We start from the raw sequence: 23,832 nt of genomic DNA, 5'->3' as shown, positions 1-23,832 counted from the left end.
CCGTGACGCCTCGCCCCGAACACGGCGTGGCCCAGGGGCCGGCCGTGTCCCCGGCTCCGACCGTGGCTGCCCCGGGCTGTGAAACCCGCCCGGCAATGGGCCGCGTTCCTTGCCAGCCCTAATGATGCTGCTCGGCCGCCCCACCGTGCCCCCGAGGGGCCTGGGCCGCGTCCCTGCGAGGGAGGGGACCGGGAGGGGACCGTCCGAGCTGCCCTGTCCTCCTGCGAGACGAGCGGCGAGCGGCGGCACTCGGACGGGGACCTCACCATGTCTCCAACCCCGGGGTGGCCGCTGGTGGCCGGGGGATTCCGGAGGAATTGGTCCCCCCGCGACGCCCTGGCACGGGGCCTCGGCCCTCTGCAGCCCCACGGGAACCAAACGCAGGCTGCTGGAGCTGGGAGCCGCTCCGTGGAGCTGATCTCTGTGGCTGGAATCCCACCCGGCGGCAGGAGGAAGGGCCCCGGGCCCGTAGCGAGGTGGGGGCCCGGCAGAAGGGATGGGGAGGAAGGCAGGTGGCAGCTGCTGCTGGTGGCAGGGGGTCACATTTTCTCCTGTGGCCCCCCAGCATTGGTGCGGTGGGTGAGCTGGCAGCGTCCCTGCGCCCTTTGGGGCCTGAGGAGAGCGTGGGAGCTCTGGGCAGCACAGGCGGCACAGAACCCCGAGCAGTACCCCATCCTCAGGCACTGCCACCCCGTGTCCCCAGGTGCCCTGTCTCTACCTGGGGCTGAGAATGGGAGCAGATGTGGCTGAGCCACTAGCCTGGGGGAGCAGCAGAGACAGCCCCCCCCGGGATTCCCACTGTGCTGCTGGAGCTGCCCAGGGACCCTCAGCTCCTGTTGTCTCCCTCCTGCAGGCAGCGTCTGGCCCACAAAGGGTTACGCAAGGCAGCACCCAGGAGTGTCACCGCTGCCACCAGCCCTGGCGCTCAGCTCCTTCCTGGTCAGATTCAGCCGCGGGGGACGAGCCACAACACGGTGAGTGCTGGGGAACTGGAACATAGCTATGGGCTGCCTGTGCCCAGCAGCCCCAGGAGGGGGTCTGAAGACCCTCCTGGAGCTCTGCCCCAACTACAGGGACAGAATGGGAAGGGAAAGCCCAGGGCACTCTGGATGCTGGCGGGGACCTGAGCAGAGTGTGGGTCAGAGCCCTCCTTGGGGTGCTGTGGCTGCAAGCTGTGTGGGCTTGAGGATGCAGGGCTGGAACCCTGTCATTGTGGCTCCGCACCCCAGCCTGGAGGCCATGCCTCCATTCCACCTTTGTACACCCAGCTGGGGGTGTACAAAGCACCAGCACCAGGGCGGGATCAGGATCAGCTCTGGGATGCAGCTGGGGCTGGGTCAGGTGCTGGGGGGCTGCTGTTGGGGCTGGAACCTCAGCGATGCCTTCCTGCATGGCTGATGCTAGACAAGGGCTGGATGGCTGGGTAGGCTGTGGGGGCCATCCCAATGTGAGTGGGGCATGTGGGGCTCCTGGTGCATTGGGCTGGACCATGATCTGCTCAGCCCAGATACTGCCTCCCCCTGTGGGGCCACTTTGGGTGCGGGTTGGTTTCTGTCAGGAACCGGCTGAGCCGGCTTCTCTGGCTGCCAGCCTCGGCCTTTAGCTCGAGGCAGGGCCCCCGGGGAGGCGGAGGGCAGAATGGGGGCTTGGTGTCCCCATAGGCAATTCCCGGAGAGAGGGAGCTGCCTGTTGTCCTGCTGTCCCGTCAGCCCCACAAGGGCAGAGAGCTGCAGGATGTAAATGTGAGGTCAGTTCACCATGTCCTAGTGATGTCACTGTGTCTGGGGTCCACTGAAGCTCCCTGTGGGCGGGTGCTGGGGCTGGTTTCGGTGACCGGTGATGTTGGGTGTTGCAGGCCAGCCTCCTGGACTCTGCCCTGTGCTCTCAACCTGGGTTATTCCCAGACCCAGGTGAATGATTGCACCACACTGTTGGCTACTCTACTGGCATTTGGGGGCTCTTTCTGTGTGTCTGGGGCTGCATGCTTGCCCTGAGCTCTGCCCTCTTTGGAGTTGTGTCCCCACTCACTGTGACTCCAGGGACAGGCATTTCCCATGGGCATCAGCATTCATTTTGGATGCCTGTGGACCCACTGGTGCTGTGCTGTGGTTTTCACGTGGGCCCGCGGGGTTTCCAGCCCCAGTTGTCAATGTGAGTGGGCTCAGTGGGGCCCAGAGGTGGTGAGCTGCACTGGGGCCCAGAGCAACCCTTTGGCCCCCGGCAGCACCATGCCGGGACCCCCAGGCAGGACAGGGACCTGTGGGTGGCACAGGACAGGCACACAGATAGCAGGGCCAGAGCTGGGGGCTGCTGCCATGACAGGTGGGACAGCAGACAATGGGAGCCCTGAGAGGTCTGCTATGGCAGAAGCATTGACCAACAAGAGCCCTGGCAGATCTGTTGTGGCAGAACCAGTGACCAGTGGAAGACCTGGAAGATCTACTATGGTAGACCCAGTGACCTTTGTAGGTCTGCTATGGCAGAACCAGCGGGTAATGGGAGCCCTGGGAGATCTGTTACGGGAGAGGCAGTGGCCATTCAGAGCCCTGAGCGATTTGCTGTGGCAGACCCATTGACCTCGTGCCGTGCCGTGCCGTGCCATGCAGGCTGGCCGTGCCGTGCCGTGCCTGTGCCGTGCCATGCAGGGCTGTACCGTGCCGTGCCGTGCCGTGCCGTGCCATGCAGGGCTGTACCGTGCCGTGCCGTGCCGTGCCGTGCCGTGCCATGCAGGGCTGTACCGTGCCGTGCCGTGCCAACAGGGAGCGCAGATCCCCGGGCACCTGCGCTGCCGGCCGGCCCAGCCCCACATGGGCACGCCCCGAGGCGGCGGGGTGCGGCGGGAGGCGGGCAGTGCCAAGCCGTGGCATTCCGTGCGTGCCGAGCCGAGCCGAGCCGAGCCGAGCCGTGCCGTGCTGCGGGTGCCGAGCCGTGGGTGCAGCGGCCACCTGCCGAGGGCCCCGTGCCGCAGCATGGCCGTGCGGTTCCAGGTGCGCTGCTCGCCCGGGTGGGAACGGGAGATGCTGGGAAGGCTGCAGGGAGGTCACCGGGGTGGGCTCAGGGCCGGGGGGCAGAGGCAGCCCTATCCTGCACGGTTGGTGGCTGTGGGGAGCAGGTGGGAGCCAGGCAGAGGTGGCACCGCACGGAGCTGCCGGCTGTCCATTCCCTGCTGCACTGCAGGACGGCGTTACAAGCTCACCAGATTTCCTTGGCTGTGGTTGATCCATCACGGCGTGGCCCGGCCCTCCCGGTTTGTTTTTCCATGCCCAGATGACCCTTGAGATAGAGGCTGTAAAACAGCTGTGGGAGCCACCGCCCCGCGGCAGCTTCCGCGGTCTCTCCAGCTTTGTTTGCGGGATTTTCCCTGCCTGGTGCACAGATTCTCCAGGGTGCTGGGAGCTGCTGGAGGGGATCCCAGTCCCACACCCTGTGCAGGGCTGTGCTTCAGCCTGCACGTGCATCCCAGTGAGGTGTCTGTCCTAAGTGGAAAGTGTTGGATTTGGGGAAAACCAAAGGGCGAAGCCAGGTGCGGTGGTCAGCGGAGCCACCAGCTCTGTGGTCACACCAGGGCCTGGGGTGAGCAGCTGGGAGGGCATGGGAGCACTGTCAGAGGCAGCACTGGGGGTCTGCTGGCTGCTGGGGCAGGGAGGGCAGCGGGGACACAGCGATGGCAGCTGGTGGGGTGCCCTCGTATCCCCAGTGCCTGCGGCTCGGCTGATGCTGAAAGCTGTTGCTCCAACTCTGCCTTGCAGCCCAAAGCAGGACAGAGGAAGGGGCTGGTGGTTGCAAAAAAGAGCCGGAGCCAATCCGTGCCCACGGCCCCTGGGCTGCAGCCGAGGCACCGCTCAGCCTCAGCGCTCGCCCTCCCTCACTTGCGTTGGCAGGTGGCTGCCATGGAGGAGATGCTGATCTGGGAGCAGCACACTGTGACGCTGAGCAAGGTGAGTGTGGCTGAGGTGGCCGTGGGATGGCGGTGCCAGGGACGGGCTGTGAGCTCCTCTCTGCCCCTCCCTGCTAGGACCCTCATCGGGGCTTCGGCTTTGCCGTTTCGGGTGGCCGGGACCGTCCCAACAGGGTGACTGGGGACACGGCGGTCATCGTCTCAGATGTGGTGTCCAGGGGACCGGCGTTTGGCCAGCTTCAGTGAGTGCACGGGATGTGGGGATGCAGTGGGGGTCATCGCTGCCAGCAGGGACCAGAAGGGCAGCAAATCGCTGCTGCAACCTGAGGCAGAGCCACGGCTGCCTTTCCCTCACAGGAGGAAGGATCAAATCGTGATGGTGAACGGCCTTTCCATGGAGAATGTCTCATCCTCCTTCGCCATCCAGACACTTAAGACCTGCGGCAAGATCGCCAACATTGTGAGTGTGCCCTGCAGTGGGACACCTCTGTCCTTGTCCCCGTCCTGTCCCTGTGTCACTGTGTCTGTTTGCAGGATGCACGGTGGCTCTGGGCAAAGCCCTGCTCCTGTTGTGGCACTATTCTCTGCCCCCTCAGAGTACCCGTGGTTCGTATTCTGGGCTGGGAAATCGCCTCGTCTGCATCCCTTCCTTCTTTCTTTCCACCTGCAGACACTGAAAAGACAAAAGAAAATCCACCTCCCCATGAGCAAGAGCAGCCCTGCATCCCCTGCTGCGACCCGGCGCTACGACTCGGATGAGGACTTTGACCCTCGTGGTGTGGATCCGGCCCTGCGCAGCGCCAGCCAGCACCGCTCCCGAGATGACCTGGACCACAACCAGGGCTACGACGGGGATTCGTCCAGCGAGAGGAGCTCTGGTCATCACCAGGATGACCGCCGCCACCACAAGTCGTCCCGCAGCCGGAGGCGAAGCCAGGACAGCAGCCACTGGAGGCAGAGCCCCGACAGCGGCTCAGAGCACAGGGGTTACAGCCGGCACCGCTCTGCCAACGGCTTCGGCCACGAAGGGGACACCAACGGGTTGGCACTGGTGTCGGGGTTCAAACGGCTGCCGCACCGGGATGTGCCGATGAAACCCATCACATCAGTGCTGGTGAAGAAGAAGGAGGATGAAGGTAGGGCCTGCCCGCTCCCTGCATCCCTGGGTTTTGTCCGGTCGGTGGCTGCGTGTCCCGGAGTGAGGCTTGGCATGCAGCACTGGGGCAGTGTGTGCTGTGCTGCAGGCACTGAGTCTGCTGGCCTCAACCCAGGGTGTCACAGCTCAGCTCTGGGGCTTGCCGACGGCCTGATGGGAGCTGGAGTGTGCTTGTGGGGTGGCGGCGAAGGGGAGCTTTGAGGGGGTCCTGCTTCTGCCCAGCCCCAGCACTGCCACGGGCTCTCTGATGCAGAGTACGGCCTGAAGCTGGGCAGCCAGCTCTTCATCAAGCACATAGTGGAGAGCGGGCTGGCGGCGAGGCGCAGCTCCTTGCAGGAGGGAGACCTCATCCTGAAGGTACGGAGTAACAAGGATTGCACAGCACGTGGGGGGGACTCAGTATCCCCCTTTTGGATGGCTTGTTGCTGGCTGGTGTCACTGCGGAGGACAAGCTGAGGGTGTGTTAGGTTGGCTGTGGGGGACTGGAGGCAGCTCTGCCTGGTGCACATATCCTGCCTTGCTCCCTGCCCCCCCCCGGGACTGCACACGGGCTCTTGGGGACCGGCTCCACTTGGTGCCAGGAGCAGCACCTTGTCACCTCCGCCCTCCTATCCCCATGGCACCAGTCCTGTGCTGTGTGTGGGTGTCCCTGCTGGGGGAGCAGCCAACAAGCAGCTCAGGTGTTTGGGGCATGACAGGTGAAATTATGCTTGAGGTGTCTGGGGAGAATAAAACAGAAGAACGGAGGCACTTTGTTTGCACACGCAGGGAACGGACCTGGGAATGCTGTGGTGGGAGCAGCTCTGTGTCATCAGGGTTTTCCTGGGGTGCCTTTCCCAGGAGCGAGCACCCTGAGGCCTTCCTGCTCTGCCCCTCCAGATCAATGGGGTGGCCAGCAAGGACATGTCCCTGGCTGACACCCAGCGGCTCATTGAGCAGACGGAGGGGATCCTGACCCTGCTCGTCCTCCGGGACCACCGGCAGTTCCTGATCAACATCCCCAACATGGAAGACTACCAGAGTGACAGCTCCCGGATGGACGGTGAGGGGACAGAGTGGCAGTACTGGGGTCCCACTGCACAGCGTGGGGACTGGATGGGCACTGATGTCTCTCCCTTTCTGTCGTGCAGATATCTCCGACATCGACTCTGACCTGTCCCACCCACCATCCCCTAAGACCTCCCCACGACTTCCAGCTGCTGCCAGGATGAATTCACCAGGGTAAGCCCTGCTGTGTCCCCATCCCCATGTCCCCATGAATCCTTTTTTCCCCCATGCTCTCTGCCTGTCTGGAGGGCCTGGTTCTCCACTATGCTGGAGCCAGCTCACTGGAGGTGGCACTGCATTTTGGCCCCCATCTTGCCCATGCTGATCAAGCCCCCCACCTCCATGCCCTTCTTAAATTCTGCCCTGATTCTGTTCCAGAGAGAGGAGACAATCAAGCAGGAATGCTGCAATCAACACGAACGTGGACGATGCCCTGAGCCATGGTGGGTGAGCTCAGATCGGCCTGGGGGGAGCTGAGGGCTCTGAGCAGGCTCCAGGCTCCTCCATATCCCCACTCCCATCCCACCAGCTCTCCATGTGTCTCTGTGATCTGGGGAAGCACACAGCCACCAGCACTTCCTGAACCAGCTCTCCTTCTCTGCAGACATGCTGGAAGCTGTGGAACAGGATGGCCACCACAGCCCCCACAGCAGACCCAGTGCCCGAGCTGCCCCCAAGGACGGGTGAGTCTCTGCAAGAGCTGGTGGGAAGGGCTGAGCGGACAAGGATCTGCTCAAGGGCAGCTCCAGGGCTGGGGCTCAGCATTGGTGACTGCCAGCATGTCCCCACCATGCTGACTGCGGTCTCCACTGGGCAGGTACAGTCCTGACTCCAGAGTTGTGCAGTTTGTGAAGGCCAGGAGTGTGGGGCTGCAGCTGGCTGGTGGGAACGACGTGGGCATCTTCGTGTCGGGTGTGCAGGAGGGGAGCCCAGCCGACAGCCAGGGCATCGAGGAAGGGGATCAGATCCTGCAGGTACCTGGGAGACCTGGGAGTAGGAGTGGCACCGAATGCTTTAGGTGCCTGGTTTGTCTCTGTCCCTTCTGTGCCCAATACCCCTCGTGCTGTTTGGATTTCTCCCACTGGGCATCATTTTGAGGCAGTGTTGGTAGGGGATGGTCCTGTCCCCAGCACTGTGCCAACACCCAGCAGGGTTCAGGTGCCAGAGGAGCCATCCCCAGGATCACCCAGGGGTTGTGGCAGGCACTTGGGTAGCAGGGGCCAGTTCCCTCTCCTACTCCCAGGGCCTCCCCTTCCCTGGGGCCGTGAGACTGCACTGGAACCTACGCCCTCCATCCCACTGGTGGGACACGTCTGAGTGCTTTCCCACACAGGTGAACGGCACCAGTTTCCAGAACCTGACCCGTGAGGAGGCAGTACAGTACCTCATGAAGCTCCCGCCGGGAGAGGACGTCACCTTGTGGATCCAGAGCAAGCAGAACAGTGAGTGATGGCTGGTGACTTCCTGGGCTCATGTCTCTCCATCTCTTCTGAGTGAACATTGAACTGCTCAGCTCCCCACAACTCTTTCTGCCCCACAATGTGTCCTTCTTCCCCACGCCATCCTCCTCTCCCCCTGAGAGGTGACGGAAGAGCACTGGGTGATCCCAGAGTGCCATTTATGCAGTGGCATCCTGGAGCACGGGGGTTTCTGGCCCTGTGGATCAGCTTGAAATGGCCACTGTGTGCTGTGGGGCCAAGTGCTGCTGTCCCCAGTGTGCCCAAGAGCACCGCATGTAGATAAGGTGTCCCCAGGGCCCTCCTTGGCACTGAGGGCTGCTGTGGAAGATCATAGCCAGGCCAGCGCTTTCCTCCACTCCTAATTCCTCCTCTACCCGCTCTTCCCTGATGGTCACTCTCACCCCGGGCTCCAGTTTACAGAAAGATGATCTCATCCAACGTGCGTGATTCCTTCTACATCCGGACGCATTTTGACTATGAGAAGGACACGCCGTCGGGGCTCAGCTTTGCCCGTGGGGACGTCTTCCATGTGCTGGACACCATGTACCGCGGCAAGCTGGGGAACTGGCTGGCTGTGCGCATGGGCAGGGACCTGCAGGAGCAGGAGAAGGGCATCATCCCCAACCAGAGCAGGTAGGGAAAGAGCCAGGAATGGCCCCGCTGGGGGCAGAAGCAGGGGATGGCTCCCTGATGATACGGGGATGTGGGTGGTGGGCCCGGTAAGAGCTGGGCTAGGCTGATGGGTGGTGGTGGGAAGCGTGAGCTGGTGAAACGCCTTCCTGGTGCCTGGGGTAGGTTTGTTGATGCTGTGGTTGACAGAGGTCCCGGAGGGCTTTCCAGACTGTCACCAAGGGGTGACCTTGACTTCTGCCTGACTCCTTGGATGGAAGGAGCAAATCCAGAGGCTGCAGATCCTGAGCCCTTTCCCTTCCCAGGGCCGAGCAGTTCGCCAGCCTGGAGTCTGTGCTGAAAACCACGCCTGGCACCAACCCCTCGGGGGCACGGGCTGAGTTTTGGAAGCTGCGGGGCCTGCGGGGAGCCAAGAAGACGCTGCGGAAGAGCCGTGAGGACCTGTCTGCCCTCACAAAGCAGGGCCACTACCCCCCATATGAGAGGGTGGTTCTGAAGGAAGGTGGGTACCGGGCTGCCTGGACCCACCCAGGGTCCTCAGCCCTGGGGCTGCCCCAGCCCAGCCCCCCTGAGCTGCTCTGTCTTCTCCCCACAGCCAGTTTCAAGCGGCCGGTGGTGATCCTGGGCCCCATCACAGACATTGCCATGCAGAAACTGAGCATGGAGCAGCCTGAGCTCTTCGAGATTGCACGTAAGTACCCTCCACAGTGGGGGTGAATTATGCTTAGCAGCTGGACATTGGTGTAGGTGGCTTTGGGAGCTTTTTACTCTGTCCTGATCCTTCCTTGTGACCTCTCCATGACACCCCAGCACCCTCTTGGACTCAGGCACCCTCTCCCCACGCACCGTGAGGCAAGCCAGGTCCCAGACAGCCCCCATGGAGGCACGCAGCCCTGGGGCCTGGAATGGCCAGACCCACAGGGATGGCACAACTGCCCCAGCCCCTCTTAAACCCTGTCTCCTTGTCCTGCAGCGAGCGTGCCACGAGATGGGGCATCGTCTAAGGTCATCAAGCTGGATTCAGTGCGGCAGATTGCTGAAAAGGTGAGAGCTTGCAAGGCTGCTGTGTGCTGGCAGCCAGGTGGGTGACCCTGTCCCCAGCAGGGCTGAGTGCTGGTGCCCTGCCCCAGGACAAGCACGCACTGCTGGACATCACACCCTCGGCGGTGGAGCGCCTCAACTACGTGCAGTACTACCCCGTGGTGGTGTTCTGTGAGCCCGAGAGCCGGCAGGGCATCAAGGCCATGCGCCAGTGGCTGGCTCCTGACTCCAGGAAGAGCTCCCGGCGCCTCTACGCCCAGGCCAGCAAGATGAAGAAATACTGCAGCCACCTCTTCACTGCTACCATCACCCTCAGCGGCAGCGGCAACGCCTGGTACGAGGAGATCAAGAACATCATCAGGACGCAGCAGAGCCAGCCCATCTGGACGGCAGCGGAGCACGTATGGGGCGGAAGGGCTGAGCCCTGCAGGCGCCGCGCAGGGCTGCGTTTGCCCTCTTGGTGCCCAGAGACCCGGGTCTTCATTGTCCCCATCCGCAGGTGGACGCGGCGCTGGAGGACGGCCTGGAGCTGCTGAACCCTCCCAGCAGGGCAGCCTCGGGCTACCTGACCTGTGACAGTCACGCCAACAGCGACTACGATGACACGGATGGTGAGGGGGGTGCCTACACCGACGGCGAGGCGGAGGATGCCTACAGCCATCCTGCACTTTCCCGCTCCTCTGAGCCGGCGCAGACGTATCCCAGTCATGGTGTGAGCGAGCAGGTGGGTCCCCCACAGCAGTACGAGGGGCGCGGGGGGCACAGAACCTGGCCACAGGGGTCAATTCCTATCCCTTGTGGCCCTGGCAGAAGGGCTGCCACCTCTAATGTCTGCGGGTCCAGTGTTGGTGCCTTGCCCACCTTGCCCAGTCTCCAGCTGGGGCACAATTCTTGCCTGCCCCCCTTTCAAATCTGTTTGTTCACAGGTGACAGATCAGCAGCCACAGGGACAGTGGGCACAGGAACACCTCAGGTACCCTGCGTGCCGGGGCCAGAGCTCTGTGCAGCCTGACCCTGCGTGGCAGCGGCTGCCTCCACCGATCAGTCACAGAGGCATCACTGCAGCATTTCCTCCTGCAGGGATTACGAGCACGAGGCCGTGAGGAAGAGATTCACGCGAGCCAGGGATGACTCAGATGAGGACGAAGGCTACGAGTGGGGCCCGGCTACAGATGTGTAGTGAGATCAGTGTCTGTGCATGACCCCTGAGCATCACTGTGTGTCTCTGCCCCACAGGGCCCCTCGGGCCAGTCCTATCACAGCTCCGTGCCACCAGGGCCGGGTGACAGCCCTGGCAGTGCCACACAACACCCCACAGCTGTGCGGGCTGTGCTCGCACCACCAAGTGCCTCCTTCCCCTGCTTCATCCACTGCCTCAGGATGAAATAAAGGGGACGTTTTGAATAGGATGGGCTGCTGCTGCGTGTGTTGTGTGACAGCATGCAGGGCAGAGATGCAGCAGGGCAGCCTTGCTGGGATCCACACCCCTCCGTGGCCAGGGCCCTCAGCCTCTGCTTGTAAGCATCAGTGCAGGACCCTCCTGAGGGCAGCAGCCTTGGGCTGATGTCTAGCACCGCAGTGGGCTCAGGGCCGCATCCCTTGAGCTGAGCTTCCTCAGCTGCATCCCAGCCAGGCGAGATGCGGCCTTCAGCATTCCCTCAAACTTTTATTTTTTGCATCAACCAACCACACAGGCAAAGTTGTGACAGGCCACCTTGGGCAAAGGGTCCCAGCTGTCCCCTTGTGAACAACACATCCCCACGGAGCCCTCAGCTGCAGACGGGTCTGTGGGGTTCACCTCCCCAAGCTCTGTGGGACGTGGCAATGCCGTGTTCCCTTTGGTTGCACTAAGGAACAGCCCTGTTGAAGGCAGTGCTGAGGAAGCAGAGGTAGTTTCCCAGCTCGGTGCAACAGGGCTAACAAGGTGGTCGTTTGCAGCCCAGCAGGCCCCTGGCAAAGCTGGGGAGGAGAAGCGGCTGCTGAGGGTGCTGCTGCCCTTAAGGCTGAGTCTGGGGGCTGCTGGCTCTCCCTTGCACCCACACCTCAGTGTGCAGAGGCAGAGCTGCTCAGGGCTGCCTGGGATGAGCCCTTGGAGCACAGTTCCAGCCCCGCCTGGGAAAAGGCACCTTTGGTGAGTGTAAAAGCACAATCTGCAGTGATGAAAACAGGGGTGGCCTTTCATGCAGGGTCCCATCCCCTGCCAGCACCAGGCCAAGGTGAGGGACTTTAAGGAGCAGGGGGACGGCACTGCACAGGCACTGAGGCAGAGAGGGGTGAATGGATATGGAGAAGGGTCACAGGCACTGTGGGCCCCGATGCTGCGCAAGCTGAGCATCGGCCCACAGCCTCCTATTGCGTCCTGAGTCCAACTGAAAGGGAGCAGGATTAGGCCCTCCGGGGGCCAGAGGGCTCTGGTGGCAGCGCTGGGGCAGCAGGCAGAGTGGTGGTGGCCCCCAGAGGTGTGCAGTGACAGCTGGGCCCAGGCAGCACTCAGAGGAAGACGGGCTGCTCCTGCCCCGTCAGCAGGCGGTACGTGGAGGCTGGCATGGTCTTGATGTGGACCTGGACAGAGACGCTCAGATCAGCTGGGAGATGGCAGCCCCAGGCTGGAGGCTGCTGGGATGAGGTCCCCGAGCCCAGCCTGCGCCATCTGCAGCCATGGGAGCGCAGGGGCAGCCACCCACCCTGCCTGCTCTGCTCACCTCGCTGACCGCCTGTGTGAGGATCTGGATGATCTTCTCGTGAGGTGTGGCCACCACGCTCTGCCCGTTGATCTCGATGATGCGGTGCCCCACACGGATGCCGCCCTTCTCAGCGATGCCCCCACGCATCAGGCTGCAGATCTGGGGAGCAAGGAATGCTGGTGAGCTGTGCTCACACCCCACAGCCATGTACAACCACCGCCCTGAACCCTGCTTCTCCAGCAAGGACTGCAACAAATGTCACCAAGGACACGCCAAGGGAGCCAGGAGGAAACCACCACCCCCAAAGCAAACAGTCGAGCACCAAGGAGACAAACCCAAACAACGGCACTGTAGGAGAGCAACAAGGAACCTTCCACCGTGGCACAGAGCCCTGTGAAACCTCAGAAATTATCAGTGCTGAAGGCTCATCTGCACAGGCAGAGCCAGGGCTGCAAGTCCTCTGCCAGGCAGGTGGAAGAAACCCTGGGCAGCCCTGGCCTGGCTCTGCTCCCACCCCACAGCACTCACCACACCGTTCTCCACGCAGAAGCCCAGCTGGTACTTGGAGTCGGGGCGCCGGATGACAGCTGTGGTGACGGGGGAGCAGTGCACTATGTTCAGCATCACCTCTGTCTGGTGCTTCAGTTCCTGGAAAGTGAGGGGGGGATGTGTGAGACTTCAGAGAGTCACTTGGAGGGGTTGAGAGAGGACAGAACTGTGTTGCTCAAGGGAAGGCTGAGGATTAGCACAGGACAGGTACGGGCCCTCCTGCCTCTCTGCCCCATTGTTACTGACACCCCAGACACCACCAGGCTGTTTCCCACCTCTATCAGAGCAGTGGGATCCCCCCAGGCCCGGCCCCAGCTCACCCGGATGATGTTCTGGCAGGTGGTGAGGGGCAGCCCCACCAGGCTCGTCCCATTGATGGACATGAGGCGGTCCCCGATGCTCAGCTCACCCGACCTCTCTGCAGGGCCCCCGTGCATCAGGTTGGCGATGACAACGGTGGGCAGGATGGAGCCCCAGCCCGACTCCACAATGGCGATGCCCAGAATCTCCCCCTTCTGCTTCCGGATGCAGACCTGAGGAAGGGGAACCAGGACAGGGAGCGGGGGTGTGTGCCACACACCCCCTGCACAGGGGTACTGGCCTCAGAGTGAGCTGGGATGGGGCCTAGGGTGGTAGGGAGCATCTCAGCCTCTCAGGGAGCCTTGCTGTGACACACAGAGGGCACTGTGCCAGCACCCCATGCTGTCCCCACCCCTCCAAAGCAGCTCTTACATCCTTGCAGTTCTCCTGCCGGGAGAAGTGGGTCAGCTCTGCGTTGTGCTGCTCCTGGTCTTCAAGGGCACGGCTGTACTGGCGAGGGCTCAGCTCACTTGGGTCGATGCTGTTGGCCTCCAGGAAGCGCTGGTAGGCCACACCAAATGCCTGCCCGATGGCCTGAGCGATGACCTGGGCCTGGGGACGGATGGGGGACATTTCTGCTTAGGGACATGGCCTGACAGCCAAACTGGTCCCAGCAGCTGTCCAGCACAGACAGGGCCTGGGAGCTGCAGGGCACCCTGCCCCTTCCCTGCCCCTTCCCAGTACCAGACCCCTCCTTTTCTCACTGGGCCACTCTACACAGCAGAGGTGCCCGGGCTCCCTCTCTTTGTGCCCCAGCACAGCGATGTCAAGCTGTCCTGCAGCAGGATGGGTCCAGGACCCCACCAGCACCCCACCCTCCCTTAGGGCTTGCTCCCACTCACATCAGCCGAGTGGAAGACGTGGCAAATCATCTTGTAGAGCCGCTTCTCCTCCGCTGCCTCTGCCTTCCGAGGCAGCTTGCGGCGTGCCATGAGCACCACGAGGGAGCCGATGTCGGCGATGTAGGAGATGGTCTGCAGGGAGTGATCCATCATGGCCTCCTGGCAAGGGAACAGCACAGACCTTCAGCCCTCCCCTCCATGCAGCACACGAGCCAGCCAGGCGCTGCTGCACACCAGGAGGATGCAGGCTCAGCATGGTTCAGATCCCACTCTGCCAGAGTGGCATTGCTCTGAGTGACAGCTCCTCCCAGCTGCATGCTGCTGCTGCCCCTGGCCATCCCTGGGCACAACCGCCCATTAAGGCAGGTAGAGAAGATCCCACAGAGACAGGAAGGTCTCAGCAGCCCCAGGGCCACGCAGGCACATCCCTGCTCACCTGTGTGTCAGCTGTCAGCACCTTGATCCTCTGTGTGGAGACAAACAGATCCACCTCTGTCATGGGTTGGGACTCTCCCTCTGGGGCCTGCAGAGCAAAGCGGCTCAATGACGTCACTGCTGGGTCTCTGCCCTGCAACAAAGTGCTGCCCAGTACCCACAAGAGGTCAGGACATGCCCCTCCCTGCACCTTGATTCTGTCCACAGCCTCCTGTGCCTGTGCCATGCGGACGCTGGTAGGGGGGTTCCTCTCTGAAACCAGCTGTGTGGAGCCCAGGTACTTTGCCCCAAAAATCACACCGTCCAGCAGATCCTCTGGGTCACAGGGGCCTGGAACTGAGAGACTGGGAGGGCTAAAGCAGGGGCTGGTTTCCTCCTGCCACCTGTTAGCTGTGCTCCTGTATGTGAGGAAGTGGCTCAGAGCTTAAGAGATGTGCTCCTGACATAACAGGGGAACCAATGCTGACCCTTGGGCTGCCCCCCCCTTCTCCTAGAGAGCCCTCTTGGGCTGTCTCCCCTTCCTCTAGAGAGCCCTCCTTTTTCTCTTCCCAAACCTGGGCACCCCAAAGGATTCCTGAAGCTTCCTCATGCCCAGCTGTGCGCAAACTGTGCGCAAACCAGCCACCCCAAGTCTGCAGCCATGTTTCCCAATAAGTGGCAGCAATGCTTCTGCCCTGGGAGACTCTTCTGGGTGCAGAGCTGGACCCCCCCCAGGCACCCCCAATGCTCAGGTCAGAGCAGGCAGTGGTGGGTTAGGACTCCCGCTTCAAACAGAGAAACAACTCACCTTCTTTGAAGGCCAGGCAGGAGGAGGGGGATTCCTTGTTCTGCAAAGCAACAGAAGGGTGAAGCACTGGGATGCTAGGCTGTGGGGCTGTTTAGACCCACTGGCTTCCCCCCAGGATCAGACAAGCACAACCCAGAGCAAGTAAGGGTGCTCTCCCCTAGCAGCACAATGTCCCACAAGACCCAGGGAAACGCTGCCCCCTCACTCCCCTCTGCCCAAAAAATCCCCCAAGGAAGGAGAGCTAAGGGCACATCCCAGCCTGCTGCCACAGCACCACGGCCATGCGCCTGCACTCACAGTCACACTGCTTTGTGGTGGCCGCTCCTTCTCTGGGGTCACAGCAGGAGACAATTCTGCCCAGGTTGGCTCTGGCGAGCTGTCTCGACTGCCTTCACAGGTGGGTTTGTCCTCACTGAGCCCATCTCCATAAATCCAGCTGCTTGAAGGTCCTTCCTCCGAACCATCTGGCCCTCCCGGCCCATCAGCAGCACTGTGTTCCTCAGGCGTCTGCAGCATCTCCAGCTTGGTCCCGGTCAGCACTTCAGAGCAGGTCAGGGGTGTCTCAGTGTCAGCCTCAGGCAACCCCCCCTCGTAGCACAGGAGGTTCAGCAGGTCCTCCCGGTCGGCCTCAGCAAAGAGCAAGCCGTGGCAAGGCCGTGAGCGGGCCGAGCGCTGCGCACAGCAGGGATGCACAGCCAGGCCCCTGCCTGTGGCCACGTGCAGCGGGCAGGGCTGGCACTCACCCCGGCACTCTGCATAGCCCCGCTTGCCTGCCACAGGGGCCGTGTTGGGAGCATCGCACAGACTGGGGCTGAGGGTCTCCAGCTGGGCCAGCAGGCCCTGCATCTCTGAGGGCTCCTCCTCAGGTTCCTCATCCAGCTCCATGGTGCCGCTGCTGGGGGTGCGGGGGGGTCCCGTGTCCCGGGAGGTGCTCCCAGTGCTCGGTCTCCAGTCTGTGGGGCCTTGTGGTCCAGTGGTCACCACCTCCTCTTCCATCTCTCTTCCTGAGTTCCTGCAAAGCCCACTTTGTTCATCCCCGCTGTTTAGGTTCATGGCTGAAGCACGCCCCGATCCAGGCTCCAGACTCCTCTGCTGATCCACAGCGGTGTCGCTGAAGGTGGGCCCCTCCAGCTGCCCCTCGGCTGCAGTGGGTCGGGGGGCACCGCGCTGCCCTTCTTCTGTGTCCATGGCTGGCGGATCGGGGGCCGGCTGGAAATCCATGGTGCTCTCCATGGGGAACAGGCAGGTCGGGGGGAGACGGGGAGAGGGCAAGGGGGGGCGGGCATAGGGGAGGGAAAAGGGGGGGAACGAGGGGCCAGAAAGGGGGCGGTGGGAGGTCAAGGTGGGAGCAGAGAGGGGGCAGGGAGGGGCACAGAGGGGAGGGGGCACAGCGCCGTGCTCGCGGGGCGGGCCGCAGAGAGTCACGGAGGGGCTGAGGGGCCGCAGGGCAGCTTGGGGGGCCTAAGGGAGGGCCGCGGAGGAACACACGGGGTTCCAGGGCCGGGGTTCCCCCTCGTCCCTCCGGGCTCCAGCCGCCACTCACTGCTGGAGGCGCCGCGGCCCGGCCGGGCCCGAGCGGAACGGAACGGAACGGGTCAGGACGGGACTTACGGAGCGGGCCGACCCCGCAGCGACTTCCGGGCGCCACCACCCCCCACTTCCGGGCCCGCCCGGCAGCCACTTCCGGGCGGGGCCGCCGCGCATGCGCGCTCCGCAGTTGTCCCGGCGTGTCCCGCGGCGCGCCATGGCCGCCCGGCTGCTGCTGCGGGCGGTGAGCGCTGTGCGGCCCGGCCCGGCCCGCGGCTACGCCAAGAAAGCGGGTGAGGCCGGGATGGGCCTGGAGCCCGGGCCCCGATCGCAGTCCCGTTCCCGTGTCCCGACTGGGGCTCTGCCCCGTGTCCCGTTCCCGTATCCCAGCCGGGTCCCGTTACAGAGCCCCGTTCCCGGGTCCCGTTCCCGGATCCTGATCCCCGGTTGTAGTTGGGTCCTTTTCCCATGGCCCGTGCCCACATCCCGTTCCCGTGTCCCGTTCTCGTGTCCCATTCGCATCTCTCACTCACCTGTCCCATTCCGTCTCCCATGCCTGTATTCCATTCCCGTGTTTTGTTCCACGTGTCACTCCCGTGTCCCACTCCCGTGTCCCATTCCCGTGTCACGTACCCATATTCTATTCCCATATCCCATTCTGTGCCCCAGTTGGGTCCTTTTCCCACATCCATTCCAGTGTTCCATTCCCACCTCCTATTTCTGTCCCCAAGCTTCCGACCCCATGCCCCAAGGCCTCCTCCATTTGACCCCAGCCCCCCACACTCCCTCACATCACCGTGTTCCCTCCCCCAGGTGTGAAGGTGAAGGGGAAGAGCACTCCAAAGGAGCAGCTGAAGGGGCCGGAGGTGTGCACAGATCCCGTCACGTTGGCCAACTACGCCGTGGGGGTCAATTACCTGAAGGACAGCCCCGAGGTGGCCCTGAAGCCTGACTCTGAGTACCCTGAGTGGTATGTGGGGCTCACCCAGAGCGCTGCGTGCCGGCTGGGGGTCCCGAGGGTGGGGGAGATGCGGCCTTCAAAGCTTCCCTCCAACTGTAGCAGCTCTGTGATCCTGGGAGCTGCTCTCTGCCTCCCCCACCGCAGCCTCACCTGCTCTGTTTGCCCCCAGGCTGTTCCAGATCTACCTGGGTCCCCCCAAGAAGCTGGAGGAGATGGACCCCGACTCCCTCGAGTACTGGAGGCGCCTGCGGAAGTACAACTCGTGGCAGCGCAACAAGCTAAAGAAGAGCAGGAAGCTGTGAGGGGCTGTAACAAGGCAGCAGGTGTTGGAGTTGGTGTTGGCTCTGGGGCAGCTCCTACTGCTGGTCCCATCTTCTCACTACAGACTGACAATAAATCTCAGCTGAGGCCTCTCACAGAAACTGTGGCATAACCAGGTGCTCATTGTGCTCAGTGTGCTCATCCCCTCCTGCACGGTGCTGGGGGAGGATTGAGGCTGTCATTTCTTGGTTTTTTTCCCACCATGGGAGTTCTGTTTATTGCTGGCAGCAGGACCTGTGGCAGCCCAATGGGTCCCATTCCTTCTGCCAGTGTGCTGCTGTGGTGGGGATGGGTGGGAGGGCAGCGGCTTTGGGGTGACTCGACTGAGGTCACCATGTCCCCGAGGAGGGTGGGCAGGAGGGCTCAGAATCTCCTCCCCGTGTGCCCCCAGCCTGGCACAGCCCAGCGGTGGCCCTACTGCACTGTGTGGGTGGATGGGGGGAGGGGGGCTGTGCTGGTTCCCTGAGGGCCACATCGCTCTGCAGGGCAGGAAGTGGCAGAGGAAAGCAGAAGTGCTGCAGCGTGGGGCTGCTTTTGTTCCTAACCCTCATTTCCTCTGTGTGGGACTCAGTGTGTGCTGAGCTGCGTGCTGGCGGCTCCGGGCACATTCAGTACCTGGAGGTGAGTTCTCTGCACCTTTTGGACTCCATCCCCTCCTCTCCTGCTTGTGCTGCCATCTCCTGCTGGCACCCTGTCCCCTCGCAGCCCGAGGCAGCAGCTGTGGGCAGGATGGGGGACTGGAGCTTGCCCATCAGCTCGCTGGGAGAGGAGGTGGTGGCCCAGCTGTGTGAGCTCCTGGACACAGCCAGCCGGGGCTGGCGCAAGCTGGCCGAGGTGGCTGGGGCAGAGAAACGCTTCAAGTGCAGGTAGGGATGGGGGGACCGTGGGATGGACCCCGTGGCCTCCACCTCTACCCCCACACAACCCTGTTGCGGCCACATCCACCCCGTTGTGTCCCCACTACCCCTCACAGTGAGGAGGAGCTGGAGATGTGCTCGCTGAAGGTGCTGGAGCCCCTCGGCAGCCCCACACAGAGCCTCCTGCAGCTCCTGGCTGAGCGTGAGTGCAGCCTCCGGTACCTGCGGGGCTGCCTGCACAGGATGGGGCACACACAGGCATGCCAGCTCCTCAACTGTGCTGGTAGGGATGCTGTCACCTGGGGGCTGGGGGGGTCAGCAGGAGGAAAGTGGGGAGGGGAGGGGCTCATCCTGCTGGTGGAGTGGCAGTGGGGAGGTGAGATGGGCTGGGATGGGTGCAGCGGGGTGGGTGGGGTGGGATTGGATTGGATGAATGCAGCATGGTGGATGGGGTGGAATGGGATGAGAAGGGTGCAACTGGGTGGGTGGGATGGGATGGGATGGAATGAGATGGGATAGATGAAGTAGAATGGGATGGATGCACTAGGGTGGGTAGGATAGATTTGAAAGGGAAAGGATGGGATGGATGCAGTGGGGTAGATGAGATGAGATGGGATGGAATAGGATGGATTGAAGGGATGGGAGATGGGTGCAGTAGGGTAGATTAGAAGGGAAATGAGTGATGGAGTGGGATGGGAGGTGTGGACAGGATGGGCTGGGACAGGGCAGAGTGCAGTGGGACAAAGCGTGATGGGCTGGGATGCAATGGGATGGGCTGAAGTGGAGCAGCACAGGATGGGATGGGGCCAGCTGGGACAGAATGCAATGAAACAGGCTGGGATGCCATAGGGTGGCCCTGAATGGGACAAGGTAGGATGGGATGGTTGGAATGGAGCAGGCTGGGGTGTAGTGGGGCAGTGTGGGACAGAGCTCTCAACCAGCCTGGGCTCTTCTACAGTCCACGATGTGATCCGCATCACGGTGCAGCCGGAGTCACAGGTGGTGGCAGAGGGGACACGGGTGTCCCTGACCTGCTGGGCCAGCGGCCCACCAGGGCTCACCTACCAGTGGTTTTGTGGAAAGCAGGAGGTGAGACCCACATCCCCTCCCTGGCACCTTCACCGGTGGGAGTGAGCATCCTGAGACCGGCTCCTCCATGCTGTAGGTGCCTGGAGCCACAGCCCCGGAGCTGATGGTCGACACGGCTGCACCACCAGGACTGCCCCAATGGTACATCTGCCGTGTGAGCTGCGGGGCTGCCTTTGCCTTCTCCAGGTGGGCTCACATCCAAGTGGAGAGGAGCCACAGTCCCGAATCAGGTGGGCTCTGGGGTCTGCGTTTGCGGGGCACTGCTCACCCGTGGGGCCAGGAATGGCTCCTGTAGGGCATTGCTCACACATGGGGTATGAGTTGCTCCTGTAGGGCATCACTGACCCCTGGGGCTGGGAATGGCTCCTGTAGGGCATTGTGGAGCTGAGGCCAGCTGGGTGTCCCCCTGCTATGGCTGGGTGCCGATCTGCTGTCCTTCCCATCCACAGCCAGCGGTTACTGCCCCAGCATGGCGGGTCTGCAGATCCTGCAGCAGCCACAGCCGTGCCACCTGGCTGAGGGGGATCCTCTGGTGCTGGAGTGCAGAGCCCTGGGGAACCCACCGCCACAGTACCAGTGGTTCAGGAACCGGCGCCCCGTGGAGGGTGCAAGAGGACCACGGCTCCAGGTGCTGTGACCCCTCGTCTGGCACTGCATGGCACGGCACGGCGTGGGGCAGTGCAGCACAGCATGGGGCAGCACGGTGGCCCCAACTCTCCATCCCCTGCAGGTGCAGCTGGTGACGACGGCTGAGCGGGGCACGTACTCCTGTCGTGTGTTCAACCTCTTCCACGAGCTGTGGAGCCAGGAGGTGGATGTGGAGATCGGTGAGGGCGACCTCTGCATCCCCTGCTCCCCACCCTACAGCACCCTGGGTGCTGCGAAGCCCCGCAGCCCCATAACCCCTCTCTCCTGACCCCACTTTGTGCCGCCCAGGCCCGCGGCTCTTTGCCTCCGGAGCCCCCTGGCAGGAAGGGGATGGAGGTAGGTACAGGTGGTGGCACTGTCCCATCGCTGTGCTCGGGGCCGTTGCCACCATCTCTCTCTTTGCAGATTCTCCAGAGCCCGGCAGCCCCGACCAGCTGTATGGTGAGATCCCATCCTGGAGGGGCAGGGGACCGTGAGGGGGCTGCAACACAACGTGGGGCGCTGGGGACAGCATGAGAATCCCTCTGTGTTCCCCTCTGTCCCTGCAGCCACCGACAAAGTGGCACTGCTGGTGGGCAACATGCACTACACGCACCACAAAGACCTGCGGGCGCCCATGGTGGATGTGCATGCGCTCAGCGCGCTGCTGCGGCAGCTCGACTTCAAGGTGGTGTCACTGCTGGACCTGCGCCGGGATGAGATGCAGATGGCAGTCGATGAGTTCCTGCTGCTCCTCGACAAAGGGGTCTACGGTGGGGCAGCTCCTGGGGGGCTGTGGGGTTCCCACGGGTGGGCTTTGGGGCGGCGGGGCGGAGCCGTGGGGTTTGGGGACGCGCGAGAAGGGGTGGGACGTGCCACCATCCCCTCTCCCACCAGGATTGCTGTACTACGCTGGACACGGCTACGAGAATTTTGGCACCAGCTTCATGGTGCCCATCGACGCGCCTGGCTCCTACACGTCCGCCCACTGCCTGTGTGTGCAGCACGTGCTGCAGCGCATGCAGCAGCGCCGCACCGGCCTCAACATCTTCCTGCTCGACATGTGCCGCAAGAGGTGACCCCACATCCCACTTATGGGGGCACGGATTAGGGGTCCCCACGTGTCCCACCTGTGGCTTTTTTGGGTGTCGCCCCCACGGGGCCCCACAGTTCTCAGCAGCTCTTCTCTCGCAGGAACCTCAATGACGACGTCCTCCCGCAGGTTGGGGCGCTGGAGGTGACGGCCAACATTGTCTTCGGCTATGCCACGTGGGTCTCCCCTCATGCATCCTCCTTGCTATGGGGCCAGCAGGACACAACCCCCTGGGCCGGGGCAGGAATGGGGTCGGATTCTGATATCTCAGCCCTATTAGCACCGCATTTTCCCTGATGTACGGATATGCTGTGACTCCATGGCACCGCTCCAGGCTCCCAGGGATGCCGTCCTCTATGGAGTTGGAGATGCTCGTGGCTGCACCAACCTCCAGGCAACACCCAAGGGCTCAGAGCACCGATGCTCACCTGGATTGCAGGGATTTGGGTTGAGGATGTCCCACCCCACTGGGATTCCTGCAGCACGGGTGAGGCTCCCAGCACCTTAACCCATCCTCCGCATCCCCACAGATGCGCGGACGCCGAAGCCTATGAGCTGAGCCAGGGTGAACTCTCCAATGGTGTCTTTGTCACCTTCCTCAAGCGCTGGCTGCTGGAGGATGAGAAGATCACAGTGCTGCTGGACAAGGTGGCCGAGGGTGAGTGCTGCGCAGTGGGGCTTGGAGGGGCCAAAATCCCCCCCTGAGCCCACGCTGTGCCCGGCCCTGCAGACATGGGCACGCTGGAGCTGACGCGGGGCCGCCAGGCGCTGGAGCTGCGCAGTAACCTGTCGGAGAGGCGGGCGCTGACCGACCCCATCCGCTCCTTGGGACGGGCTGAGACCTCTGCCAGGAACCTGCAGTGGGCCAAGGCTCACGGTGTGTGCCAGTGCTGCACCCCCAGCGGGTGGGGGCACGGAGGGGACAGCCCCGAGGCACGGGACGGGTGGCACGTGGCGTCTCCAAAGGACCACCGGCCCCAAGGCTTTGTGCTGGGGCCGCCTCAGGTGTCACCTCCAGTGTCACCCCAAGTGCTGGCAGGGACCAAGTGGTGTCACCACGTTGCTCGCTGTCCCTGCAGTCCTCCCAGAGAGTCGCCACCTCCGCTTCGACTGCGGTGTCACCGTGCAGCTGGGCTTTGCTGCTGAGTTCTCCAACATCATGATCATCTACACCCGCATCCTGGCCACCCCTGGGGACATCACTGAGTGCGTGGCCAAGCTCACCGACCTCCCCGAGGTGGGGTGGCACCCCCGGAGGGGCAGCACTTAGGGTGGCGGGTTCCCACGGTGCCATCCCCTAACCTGAAATCCCCCACGGCAGGAGCTGGACGTGGACCTGAAGTACACCAACCGGGAGAGCCCCGAGGAGCTGGGCAGCCCCTTGGTGCCCACCTGGAGCCTCACCTGTCCATCCTGCTGCCTCTACAGCCGCCTCTGTGGGCTGCAGAGATTGCGGGTAAGAGCTGTGCCACACCGGGTGTGTGTGGGGGGGGGTCACGTGAAGCCCCCCTGTGCCACGTTGCCGTGCCCTGCAGCAGGAGCTGACCTTCACCGTGTGCCTGCAGTTCCGCTACCGCGGCGTGGCCGACTTTGTGGAGGAGCGGCGGGCGGTGAGTGTGGGGCGGCCGCTCATTGCCAAACTCAATCTGAGCCCCCGGGACCCCGGCACGCCGCCCGCCTCGGGGGGGTCCGGCAGCCCCCTGTCCGCATCGCCCCCCGGCAGCTGGGGGAACAGCCCCGAGGAGAACCTGAGCCCCGAGGTGCGCGGATCGCATGGGGTGTAAAGGGGCACGTCTGCGTACAGGGCACTGCCACCCCATATAGAGAGCAGTGTCACCCTATGTGCAGGGCACTGCCGTCCCATTATATGCAGGGCACTGCCATCCCATACACAGAGCAATGTCACCCCATACACAAAGCTGTGTCACCCCATTCGCAGTACGCAGCCACCCCATATTCAGGGCAGTGCCAGCTCCATGTCCCCTAGCAGGGCAATGAACCCCATATATAGGGAGGTACCACCCCATATACAGAGCAATACCAGTCTCGTGTATCCTCACAGGGCACTGCCGCCCCATATGGACACCGGGGCCCCCCCATGTGCCCCGGCAGCTGTGGGGTGGGCAGGGGGCAGGGCTGGGTGCTGCAGCTCAGCAAGGCGTCGCACCGGGGCGGGATTGGGCTCATTCAGGCCTAGGAGAAATAGAGAGAAATAAGCAGATTAGGGGGCAAATCCCACTGGGGGGGGGATGGGAAGGGAGGAATAGAGGGTTCCTGCAAGGCTGCGGGGTAAAGATTTGGGGGAACGATTGAAATCTGGGGTGGGGGAGGTGAAGAATGCCTTTCTGCTCCGATGACGTGAGCCGGGGGCACTCGCTGCTGTGTGCCAACGCCGTGGGGCGGCGGTCGGGGCCCCTCGACCCAATTAGGGTGGGCTATGGGGCAGCCCCCTCTCCGCCGCCCGCCCT

The 23,832-nt window shown here is 63.1% G+C and overlaps 4 protein-coding genes across 14 annotated transcripts; 3 read left to right on the top strand and 1 right to left on the bottom strand.

The window, feature by feature from the left end:
* Positions 1-118: 118 nt before the first annotated feature.
* TJP3 (tight junction protein 3) lies at positions 119-10,641 on the top strand. 5 transcript variants are annotated; one of them, XM_085212015.1, is made up of 21 exons: positions 119-476; positions 854-974; positions 3,882-3,938; positions 4,016-4,140; positions 4,256-4,358; positions 4,569-5,034; positions 5,308-5,411; positions 5,934-6,096; positions 6,185-6,275; positions 6,480-6,544; positions 6,706-6,784; positions 6,919-7,075; positions 7,435-7,543; positions 7,975-8,194; positions 8,497-8,693; positions 8,787-8,882; positions 9,165-9,235; positions 9,322-9,633; positions 9,732-9,956; positions 10,159-10,205; positions 10,313-10,641. In XM_085212015.1, the coding sequence occupies exons 1-21, from the start codon at positions 268-270 to the stop codon at positions 10,410-10,412; spliced, it is 3,117 nt and encodes a 1,038-aa protein (XP_085068141.1). In that variant the 5' UTR covers positions 119-267; the 3' UTR covers positions 10,413-10,641. The 5 variants fall into 5 exon arrangements, with proteins under 5 accessions (XP_085068141.1, XP_019465538.2, XP_010723092.2 ...); XM_019609993.2 differs by having other exon boundaries at positions 3,750-3,938; XM_010724790.3 differs by lacking the exons at positions 119-476; positions 854-974 and adding an exon at positions 2,686-2,987.
* Positions 10,642-10,878: 237 nt separating this feature from the next.
* APBA3 (amyloid beta precursor protein binding family A member 3) lies at positions 10,879-16,635 on the bottom strand. Of its 3 annotated transcripts, none has more exons than XM_085212027.1 (11): positions 16,433-16,635; positions 15,187-15,901; positions 14,890-14,929; positions 14,293-14,438; positions 14,104-14,190; positions 13,668-13,826; positions 13,198-13,377; positions 12,786-12,998; positions 12,445-12,564; positions 11,935-12,075; positions 10,879-11,794 (listed from the first exon to the last, which is right to left on the bottom strand). In XM_085212027.1, the coding sequence occupies exons 1-11, from the start codon at positions 16,633-16,635 to the stop codon at positions 11,723-11,725; spliced, it is 2,076 nt and encodes a 691-aa protein (XP_085068153.1). In that variant the 3' UTR covers positions 10,879-11,722. The 3 variants fall into 3 exon arrangements, with proteins under 3 accessions (XP_085068153.1, XP_085068152.1, XP_019465539.2); XM_085212026.1 differs by having other exon boundaries at positions 15,187-16,098; positions 16,501-16,635; XM_019609994.3 differs by having other exon boundaries at positions 15,187-16,494.
* MRPL54 (mitochondrial ribosomal protein L54) lies at positions 16,579-17,799 on the top strand. The gene is made up of 3 exons (XM_085212063.1): positions 16,579-16,709; positions 17,230-17,386; positions 17,547-17,799. The coding sequence occupies exons 1-3, from the start codon at positions 16,592-16,594 to the stop codon at positions 17,677-17,679; spliced, it is 408 nt and encodes a 135-aa protein (XP_085068189.1). The 5' UTR covers positions 16,579-16,591; the 3' UTR covers positions 17,680-17,799.
* LOC100540409 (mucosa-associated lymphoid tissue lymphoma translocation protein 1-like) lies at positions 17,676-23,402 on the top strand. Of its 5 annotated transcripts, none has more exons than XM_019609942.2 (18): positions 17,676-17,814; positions 18,270-18,319; positions 18,454-18,564; positions 18,672-18,838; positions 19,514-19,644; positions 19,721-19,874; positions 20,094-20,272; positions 20,375-20,471; positions 20,581-20,628; positions 20,698-20,733; positions 20,841-21,044; positions 21,169-21,346; positions 21,466-21,540; positions 21,895-22,022; positions 22,095-22,241; positions 22,444-22,601; positions 22,686-22,820; positions 22,900-23,402. In XM_019609942.2, the coding sequence occupies exons 4-18, from the start codon at positions 18,688-18,690 to the stop codon at positions 23,146-23,148; spliced, it is 2,070 nt and encodes a 689-aa protein (XP_019465487.2). In that variant the 5' UTR covers positions 17,676-17,814; positions 18,270-18,319; positions 18,454-18,564; positions 18,672-18,687; the 3' UTR covers positions 23,149-23,402. The 5 variants fall into 5 exon arrangements, with proteins under 5 accessions (XP_019465487.2, XP_085068149.1, XP_085068151.1 ...); XM_085212023.1 differs by having other exon boundaries at positions 18,404-18,564; XM_085212025.1 differs by lacking the exon at positions 17,676-17,814 and having other exon boundaries at positions 18,190-18,319; positions 18,404-18,564; positions 22,930-23,402.
* Positions 23,403-23,832: the final 430 nt, after the last annotated feature.

This window comes from Meleagris gallopavo, chromosome 30 (assembly GCF_905368555.1).
Source record: "Meleagris gallopavo chromosome 30, MGAL_WU_HG_1.1, whole genome shotgun sequence".
Lineage (NCBI taxonomy): Eukaryota > Metazoa > Chordata > Aves > Galliformes > Phasianidae > Meleagris > Meleagris gallopavo.
Note: the sequence above shows the minus strand (reverse complement) of the source record. Positions and strands in the feature narration are given on the sequence as shown.